Here is a 9,972-nt window from a genome sequence, read left to right on the forward strand (position 1 = left end):
TGAGCAAGTAATAAAGTTAACATGAACGGTGTGGGGGTGGGGGTAATCATGTGTAATGTTACACTGATTGACTGCACATGCCTATGCCTATGTACATTCTATTGGTCCACGGCAAACTGACCTTTGACATCGGCCATTGTCGGAGATGTGATCGAGCGGTGGGACCATTTTGGTTTCACCAATTCCGAACTCTGTTTTTAGTTTGTCTGTCTGCTGGGCTATAAGCAATATGTAATAATATTTCTGACTCCAGCTAAAAAAATTCAGTAAGTTGTGAATAAAAAAATAAAAGTATGCGTTCTTGTGTGTGTGTGTGTGAACAGGTGCAAGTTGGTCACCAGGTATTCCATCTGAATCTCTAAAAGCTGCAGGTCTCTACACCTCATCACAGCCACCCTCTTCTTCATCGTCCAGAAGCATCACTCGACCAAGCGGGAGTAAATCTTCATCCCAGCCAGCATCTAAACCCAGTGACAGCGGAAGAGACAGAGGTCGGGGCAGAGACGAAGGAAGGGGGAGGAACAGAGACCGAGACATAGACGCAGGAAGGGATAGAGACGGAGGAAGAGACAGAGATAAGGGAAAAAACAGGTACCGAGAGCGAGAGGGCAGACAGCGAGAGAGAAACCAGGAGAGAGAGGGCGAGGACCGCTTTGTCAAGACCGGCTGGAGGTCAGGCGGTGACTGCGACAGGAACCGAGAGGACAGTGGGGGCCGGGGTGGTCACCCTGGCAACGACAGAAGGGACTTCCCTGGGCGCCAGGGATGCCCACCTCAGTCTTCACGCAGTCCAGGGCAGGGTGCCAGGCCAAAGACCAGCGACGGAAGGCGGGGATTTCGTCAACCAGCCGAACCTGCTAGAGGTGAGGCCTTCATCTTTTCTATATTATTTTGTATAATCAGGTGTGAAACTTTTCAGGATCCCAGGCATTTTTATATTCTGAAAGAGCTATATATACAACAACAGCTGCCAGGTTTCACCCATGTATAATTATTTGCTTTGAATTGATGGGTCATTGAACTCTCAGAAACACATTAGTTCATTGAGTGTAATGTCCTTTGGTCTTACCTGACTGAAAAGTGTTTTGTAAGTGTCTGATGTGCATTTTTTTAAAGTTTTTAGATGACCAGCGCTTTTTAATCATATGTGTGTGTGTCCATGCATCTTAACATCATTGTGGGGTAATGTGTGTATTTAATCCAAAGCCAAGGTTGTGGTGGTACACACACATTGAGAGGTAGTCATTGTGTTAGCTCTGACAAATCTGTGCGTCTTTTTCAACTTCAATTTATGTTTCCTTCATTGTCAACCATATCTGAAAGAGAACACTACTGGGCAAAGAAGCAAAAATGAAGCGGTGCACACTTTCATATGATTGTGTGAAAAATATTAAACTGTGTGTGTGTGCGTTCATCTACCTTACGTTAGCAGGTAGTGTGTGTATCTATTCACTGGGTCTATGGGGTATCTAAAATTTATGAAGAAGGGGTGCACACTATCCCCACCTTTTCAATTTCCATTGATCCCTATGTGTAACCTACATTCATACCAAGTTTTATCAAATTGTCCTGAATTCTGATCAGTGTCTGATATGCATTTTTTTTAAAGTTTTTAGATGACCAGCGCTTTTTAATCATATGTGTGTGTGTCCATGCATCTTAACATCATTGTGGGGTAATGTGTGTATTTAATCCAAAGCCAAGGTTGTGGTGGTACACACACATTGTGGGGTAGTCATTGTGTTAGCTCTGACAAATCTGTGCGTCTTTTTCAACTTCAATTTATGTTTCCTTCATTGTCAGCCATATCTGAAAGAGAACACTACTGGGCAAAGAAGCAAAAATGAAGTGGTGCACACTTTCATATGATTGTGTGAAAAATATTAAACTGTGTGTGTGTGCGTTCATCTACCTTACGTTAGCAGGTAGTGTGTGTATCCATTCACTGGGTCTATGGGGTATCTAAAATTTATGAAGAAGGGGTGCACACTATCCCCACCTTTTCCATTTCCATTGATCCCTATGTGTAACCTACATTCATACCAAGTTTTTATCAAGTTGTCCTGAATTCTGATCAGAGTATCTTAACAACCTTAACATGTATTTTTGACTCACATGCGAAGCAAAGTGAGTCTATGTACTCACCCTAGTCGTCCGGGCGGCCGGCCGTCCGTCCGAAAACTTAAACGTTGGATTTTTCTCAGACACTATTAGGCCTATCAGCACCAAATGTGGCATGATGGTGCATGGTGACAAGGCCTCAAAAAACATACATGGTAACTTGACCTTGCATCAAGGTCAAGGTCACAGGGGCCATAAATGTTGTCTCAAAAACAGCTATTTTTCACATTTTCCCAATTTTCTCCCAAGCTATTGATAATGGCTACCTCACCTATACGTGGTTTATAGATCAAAGTAAGCCCTATCTTTTGATATAAGTTTGGTTGATCTTGCTGCAAGGTCAAGGTCACAGGGGTCCTTCAAATTTGGATTGTATGCATATTTTAAAGTGACCTTGACCCTTAACTATGGAAGTTAACTCTTCCAAACTTTCCTAATTGGGTGAGGCACATGTTATTCTTTCATACTGATACACTTTTGGTTACGTATCTTCAAGGTCAAGGTCACTTTGACCGCTCTGAATTGTGACCAAAACAGGTCTGTGAACCACTAAAATTGACCTTGTCTCTTGATAGAAACTCATACTAAACACTGTTGTGCTTCTGGTTGTTAAAATTAACAGTCTTGTCTTGGGTGACCTTGACCTTGGGTGAAGGTCATGTGTATTTAGGTAGGAAAAATTTGCAAAAGTTGCAAAAAAATGTGTTCTTAGTGTAATTTGCCATGTTGTTGTTTGACCTTGACCTTCAAGGTCACTTGAAAGTCAAGGTCATATTGAGGTCAAGGTCATGCATGTGAGTCGTATGAGCTTTGCTCTTCTTGTTTTTTTCTTTGGCCTAATTAAATCTGTTTGTTTCCAGAGTGGTCTTCTTACAGCGACTCGGACGATGACTATCTTCCCGGCTCAGAAGATGACACCGACTCGAGCAACAATGACGCCACAGCACCATGTGGAGTGCCAGGGACCACCAGTGAATCCGATGAGTCCATCATCTTTCCCTTTCTACGTAAATCTGATGGTTAGTTAGTCTCATCCTTTTTTTATTAGCATTCGTATTACGTTAAAAAGGTTGAATAAGGATTACATGTGGATAACAATCATGTAGTTTCTAAAAAAGAGGTAAGTTTTCTTTGATAAGTGTTTTTGTTTTGTTATGGAATTTTTTGTTGTATTCCATTGTAATTAAAGACTGAGGTATGTTGACAGCAATTTGAGCAAGTAATAAAGTTAACATGAACGGTGTGGGGGTGGGGGTAATCATGTGTAATGTTACACTGATTGACTGCACATGCCTATGCCTATGTACATTCTATTGGTCCACGGCAAACTGACCTTTGACATCGGCCATTGTCGGAGATGTGATCGAGCGGTGGGACCATTTTGGTTTCACCAATTCCGAACTCTGTTTTTAGTTTGTCTGTCTGCTGGGCTATAAGCAATATGTAATAATATTTCTGACTCTAGCTAAAAAAATTCAGTAAGTTGTGAATAAAAAAATAAAAGTATGCGTTCTTGTGTGTGTGTGTGAACAGGTGCAAGGTGGTCACCAGGTATTCCATCTGAATCTCTAAAAGCTGCAGGTCTCTACACCTCATCACAGCCACCCTCTTCTTCATCGTCCAGAAGCATCACTCGACCAAGCGGGAGTAAATCTTCATCCCAGCCAGCATCTAAACCTTCATCGTCGACCAATACTCGACCAAGCGGCATAAGAATCCATATTGCCGCAAATACAAATGGCAAAAGAGTGTACGATAAAGAGAACTGGTGCAAGTTCTGTAACTCCCCAAGCACCAACCTCGCTAAACACCAGTTTTCGAAACATAAGAAGGAACCTGAAATAGTGGAAATTTTGTCTAAACCCAAGAACTCAGCAGAAAGGCGTTTTCTGCTGGAAAGAGTGCGGAACCTTGGTAACTATAATCACAACTGTCGCGTTCTTAAAAAAAACAAGGGTAAACTAATACCCTGGCGATCACCCTCAGAAAAAGTGAACCCTCTGTGCTACATCCCCTGTGAATTTTGCCTGGGCTTCTTTGTAAGAAACGAACTGTGGCGGCACCAACAACGCTGCAAATTCCGGAAAACTTCAAAAAACGGAAGAAACGTCATATCCAGAGCTGAATCTTTGCTTCCATCCAACATGGAGTGCAGCGGAGGCTTGAAGGAAAACATTTTTGATGGCATGCATTCTGATGGCTTCACTTTTGTTGCTAAAAGAGATCACCTCATTGTGAAGTTCGGCGAAAAACTGTATCAGAAACATGGCCACTTGCAGCACAGACGACAATTCATGCGGCAAAAAATCAGAGAGCTTGCCCGGTTCTTGTTGGTAGCCAGAGAAGAGGACTCTACAATCACAGCACTTCAATCTTGTATTCGTCCCGACAAGTTCCTTGTGGTGATTTCTGCTGTCAAAAAACTCTGTGGGTATGATTCACTCACACATGTTTATGAAAATCCATCACTGGCCCTTAAGATTGGGCATTCTCTCAAGAAGTGTGCGACAATTCTGAGAAGTCAAGCACTCATAGAGGGAAACAGTGAACTGCAGCAAGTGTCTGCGGACTTCGTGGATCTATGCGATTCTGACTGGAAAGAACACATCTCATCTGCTGCCCTCTCAACATTGGCCTCAAAGCAAAACAACAAGCCACATGTTCTGCCACTGACGGAAGACATGAAGAAAGTGACAAAATATATGGCGGAGGAAAGGGAACGGTGCTTGAACACCCTGAGGTCAGAGCCAACAGTTGCAGCATGGCATGCTCTTGCTAAGGTTTCACTGTCGAACATCATCATGTTCAATCGTCGCAGGAGTGGTGAAGCTGCCAGGATTTTGCTTACAGACTTTGAAGCGGCAAAGGAGAATTCCTTGCCTGAGGATGACATCCTAAGCGCTCTCTCGGACATGGAGAAAGAACTTGTCGCTCACTTCACACGAGTTGAGGTGTGTGGCAAAAGAGGACGCAGAGTGCCTGTGCTGTTAACGAAAGCAATGCATGCCGAAATTGAGCAGCTACTGCTTTCTCGTGAAGAGGTTGGTGTAATGTCGTCCAACCCGTACGTCTTTGCCAGACCTTATTTTGACTCAGAGCAACATCTCGCTGGTCACACCTGTCTCAAAGAAGCCGTTGAAGCAAGCGGGGCCCAGAATCCACAAAACATCACCAGCACAAAGCTTCGGAAGCACTTGGCTACTGTCTCACAAATACTGAACTTAAGCGAGCACGAACTGGAGCAAGTCTGTGGATTTTTAGGTCACGATATCTTGGTGCATCGTGAGTACTATCGGCTCCCAAGTGACACATATCAGTTGGCGAAAGTAAGCCGTCTGTTGATGGCAGCGGAAACTGGGGAGATCTCAAAGTTTCAAGGAAAATCTCTCAGTGACATCCATCTGAACAAAGATTTGGAGTTTCAAGACTCTGAGATTGAGGAAGAAGAAGAGGTGGAAATAGATGACCTGATGCCTGCTCATACTACATCAACCAGCCACAGTGTTGCTGAAGAAGGAAACTCTTCAACAGCATCATCTCATGAACTTCCTACAGTTTCCTCGTCTTGTCAGAATGAGAAACGAGCATTGCACAAAAAAAGGGAGCAGAAACCGTGGCGGCATGGACAAAAAGACTTTCTCTCTCCAGATCAGAACAAAGCCATCTGTACGCATTTCAGCAGCTTCATTGACAGCTTTCGTGTTCCCGCAAAGGCGGATTGCGATAACATTCTGGCCAAAGAACCTTTGCTGCAGGCAAAATCTTGGCTGAAAATTAAGTGCACTGTTAGGAATGCAATTGAAAAAAGAAAGCGAGAACTCAAGAGAGTTCAGAATCCTTCATCTGTCAACACTTGAAACGGAAACAACCAACGTCGCGGCATGGAAAAAAAGACTTTCTCACACCGGATCAGAACAACTGGCAAACTAAAAGAACTATTGTCATTGTAAACTTTCCATGGTTTGTGTATTATATACTCCAATGAGTCAGTGTGTGAAATATAAACATTTAGAATGCGTTATTGAATTATTGCGGCCAGTTGAAATTTTTGTCAAAAATCCTGTAATGTCATTTTAACCATTTTGGTTATTTTCAAATTTCTCATCAAAAATGTGTGATTTGGATTAAAAAAAAAAAAATCCATAAAGCAGTGTCTCCTTGCGCGGAAACAACTTGCGGTCGCCGCGCGGCTGCCGCAAGTTATAACGTAATATGGTCACAATGTGTTGTAGTGATTTCTGCCGCATGCGTTCTTTTTTTCTTTCGCTCCTGGAGCGAATTGCTTGTGGTCGCCGTGCGGCAGAAATCCCTGCAATACATTGTGACTAAATGACGTCACAGCTTGCGGCTGCCGCAAGTTGTTTCGCGCATGGAGACACTGCTTTATGGATGTACGTGTGTAACAATGACACAATCTTCCTAAAGTAGGTATTAGCTCCGTATTTTTTGGCCATTCATGAGTAAATATATATGTGTCGTGGAGTTTGGCTTGTTTTCCAACCTCATGTGCCCGGAGTCACGCGGCTTGCAGGGTGGCTGTGTGGTGGTGGGTCTGAGGACTCTGGGTGAGCGGTGGGTTTCAACGGCTGGCTCACTGCGCTGGTTCAGCACTGTAGCGGATGGCGAGGCTTTGGGCTTGTGTGTTTTTGTTTTGTTTTTTGGTTTTTAAGGCAACTGTCACTGACTTATTGTGGGTTTCTGACAATGATTGATGTGTAGGTAATTGAAATTGTAGTTATTAAGCATGTGGGGTCCTGATTTGGCCTTCGTGGTCCGCGGGACCCGTAAAGCAAAATTAAAATGAAACGAAATTATATGTGTCAAAGTAGCATTCTATATTTTCTCTCTTCGATCTTTTGCTGGTTGCTTTGACTTCTGGGTGCTCATTCAGCTGTATTTTTTCCAACTGAGCTATCCAGGCGGACAGTATACAGGCACACAGTACACTAACATCCAGTACTTCACTACAGGCACACAGTAGGGGAGGGTGGGGCAGGTAGGGTCAGGGGCAGGTTGGGTCACCTTGAATAACTCTCACAATTGAAAAGATATTCCCGTTTCGTTTCCGATCTATGTTTTTGAATGTCCCAGTGCGTCCCTATCGCCAATTTGTTTGAATGGTAGTGATGTGCAAGTATGGATCCGGTGGTTTCACCATGAAATTTGACAGTAAGTGACTTTTTTGACTCTCATACTTTTTGTTCTATACGTGAATTAACAGGGTGCTCATGGATGATATCTTTAGTATACACACCTGATTCATTTTAGAAGTGAATTGTGCTGTTTAAATTCGTATTTAAATTGAATCGAAACGTAACAGACCGATTTCTTTGTGCACCCTGTGCGGGGCAGGTAGGGTATGGGCAGGTTGGGTCAGTGACTCGACCTGCCCCGTCATTACCCAACCTGCCCCTTCTTTACATATAGAGAATACTACATGGCTTGCTGTGTCGTACCAGATTTACACGAGTTTTTTTAATTTAATATTGAACTGCGAGCGAAAGCCATGTAGTATTCTGTTTATCCTACATATTTTACTTACGTGTATTTAACTGAAAATGTCCTGCAGTCGAGGCATTGTAAAAGCTGGTTGGCCTTGAGACCTGGGTCAATGATCGGTACTTGCAATCTGAACACAGCTGCCTGTCCAGACACTGACCTTCTTACCCGGGGTCAATGACCGAGTTTTTATATGAGAGGAAAGTCTCTGAAGGATTGGTCAGCGCAGAATAAGATAAGAGAGGGGTTGAAGTGAATAGCGCAAAGAGGGGGGAGGGAGGGGGGGTAGTAGCTATTTTGACTGCTGATGCAATCGCCAGCGGCTCGTGGCACTGGAGGGGTGGTGACACGGTCAAGTGAGGCGGAGAGGGGTAGCTGTCTAGCCACTGTGTCTGGCCTTGATTGGTGGTAGTCCTGAGTCCTTCTCAAAGTGGGGGGGGGGGGGGGGGGGGGATGAGTGGGCAGTAGAGAAGTGACAGACGACTTTGTGCTTCAGCGAAATTTGAACCCGCACGGCGGGCGATTTCAGCAGAATTTCGAACCCGCCCGACGCGATTTGAACCCGCCGGGGGCGATCGGGCGACCGCCAATATTCAGCCCTGTAAGCAGTGGAAAAACAGGTCCCTGCCAGACTTGCTTGACATGACCTCATTTACATGATATACACACGTGTGATTTGAACGATTATTATCTCACGAGTGTCTCTCTCACGTATGTAGGATAAATTTGTTATTGCATGAAATATGAATCATAGGTGAATTTGTTTGTATGTACGCGCGCGATTGTGTGTTGATGGGTGCGTGTATTTCATGTGTATGAGTTATAAATATTGTTTGTGTTACAGAATGACAGGTTTTGTTTATTGCAACAGCAACGGCACCATTTGTATTCAACCCTGACCTCTTATTTCAGTTATGTTTTTAATAACAACACGCACAGACATGCGAAGTTATGTTATTTTCCATTGATGTTTTTTAATATTATTTTTTGCTTCGTGTTTGTTTTTGGTAAGTTGTTACTATTGGCAATTTTCTTGTTCTTCTTTGTTTGGTTGGTTGTTTTCATATCTCAATTATGTACACAGGTTAATTGTGGTATCGTTCAGCTAGTCAATTTATTAATTTACCTTTATTTTGGCAGGATAATAGCTGTTTTTCTCAAGTTGACCCAACCTTCCCCACAGGGGTACCCAACCTGCCCCGTGGTGGGGCAGGTTGGGTATTTTTGGTGACCTTTTTATTTATCGTTTATCTCTCATGATTAGAACGATTTATTTTCGAATGTTGAATTATTGTATTGCAAAAGGATTAAAGTTTTCTTAAAAAGTTGTTTGAAATGTTTTCACTGGTTAATCTTTGAATGAGAGTGAAAAAGGATTTTTTTGACCCTACCTGCCCCACCCTCCCCTACACCATACACAACACTCCACTACAGGCACACAATACATGTACACTAATAGACAGTACTACACTATAGGCACACAGTACACTCATACACAACACTACACTACAGACACACAGCACATTCATCCACAACTCATTCTTCCTTCCAAAATCAAGAATTCAATACATGTACCAGTTTACCATATCATTTCTGATCACATTTCATCAGACATTTCTATAGTTAAAATTAATAAAATTTAGTTTAGAGCCTCGCTAATTTAAGATTAATAAAATTTAAATTAAAAACTTGTGTGACCATGGTTATATTATTATTAATTATTATTATTATACTACATGATTTTTTGAAATTTTACAGAAAACGCAGTATTTTTACTCCAAAGATGATTATATTTGACACAGTAACATAAAACATATTTTTTTACTTTTAGGAGCAAATTCACACAAAAAAGCATATTTAGTGTGTGTACACGTGTAACGGATGACACAGGACCAAAAGCAATCAACATATTACATTATTAATATATTATGACATTTCTAGCACATGAAATCACCAGCACAAAGGTTCAAAGCAACAGCTAATAATAAAATACACACACACACTTTGTGAGGTACTTCCTGTCAGCTCATGAATATTCATTATGCATAATACCCCATTATGATGGTGTAATACTTGCAAATTTTTTCAGAAGCTATTACATTAATATTGCTTTTATCCAGACCCACAGCATCTCATTTGTCAGTAAAAGAAACCATTTCAGACATTTAAGCCCAACTGTTCGAAATAAGTGGTAATTATCAAGTACCTCACAGTGGTAGTGATTTTAGGGCAGGGCAAAAGTACCCCACAGATGTAGGTAGACGAGTATGTGTGTGTGTGTGTGTGTGTGTGTGTATGTGTGTGTGTGTATAATTATATATGTGTGTGTGTGTCTGTGTGTGTGTGAGTGTG

At 42.3% G+C, this 9,972-nt stretch overlaps 1 protein-coding gene across 1 annotated transcript; it reads left to right on the forward strand.

Moving 5' to 3' along the window:
* The first annotated feature begins 328 nt into the window (after positions 1-328).
* Positions 329-8,949, forward strand: LOC138955638 (uncharacterized). Its single transcript, XM_070327204.1, has 3 exons — positions 329-863; positions 2,982-3,140; positions 3,655-8,949. The coding sequence occupies exon 3, from the start codon at positions 4,266-4,268 to the stop codon at positions 5,976-5,978; it is 1,713 nt and encodes a 570-aa protein (XP_070183305.1). The 5' UTR covers positions 329-863; positions 2,982-3,140; positions 3,655-4,265; the 3' UTR covers positions 5,979-8,949.
* The last annotated feature ends 1,023 nt before the right edge of the window (positions 8,950-9,972 follow it).

The sequence above is a fragment of the Littorina saxatilis genome, unplaced genomic scaffold, assembly GCF_037325665.1.
Source record: "Littorina saxatilis isolate snail1 unplaced genomic scaffold, US_GU_Lsax_2.0 scaffold_498, whole genome shotgun sequence".
In the NCBI taxonomy this organism is placed as follows: Eukaryota; Metazoa; Mollusca; class Gastropoda; order Littorinimorpha; family Littorinidae; genus Littorina; species Littorina saxatilis.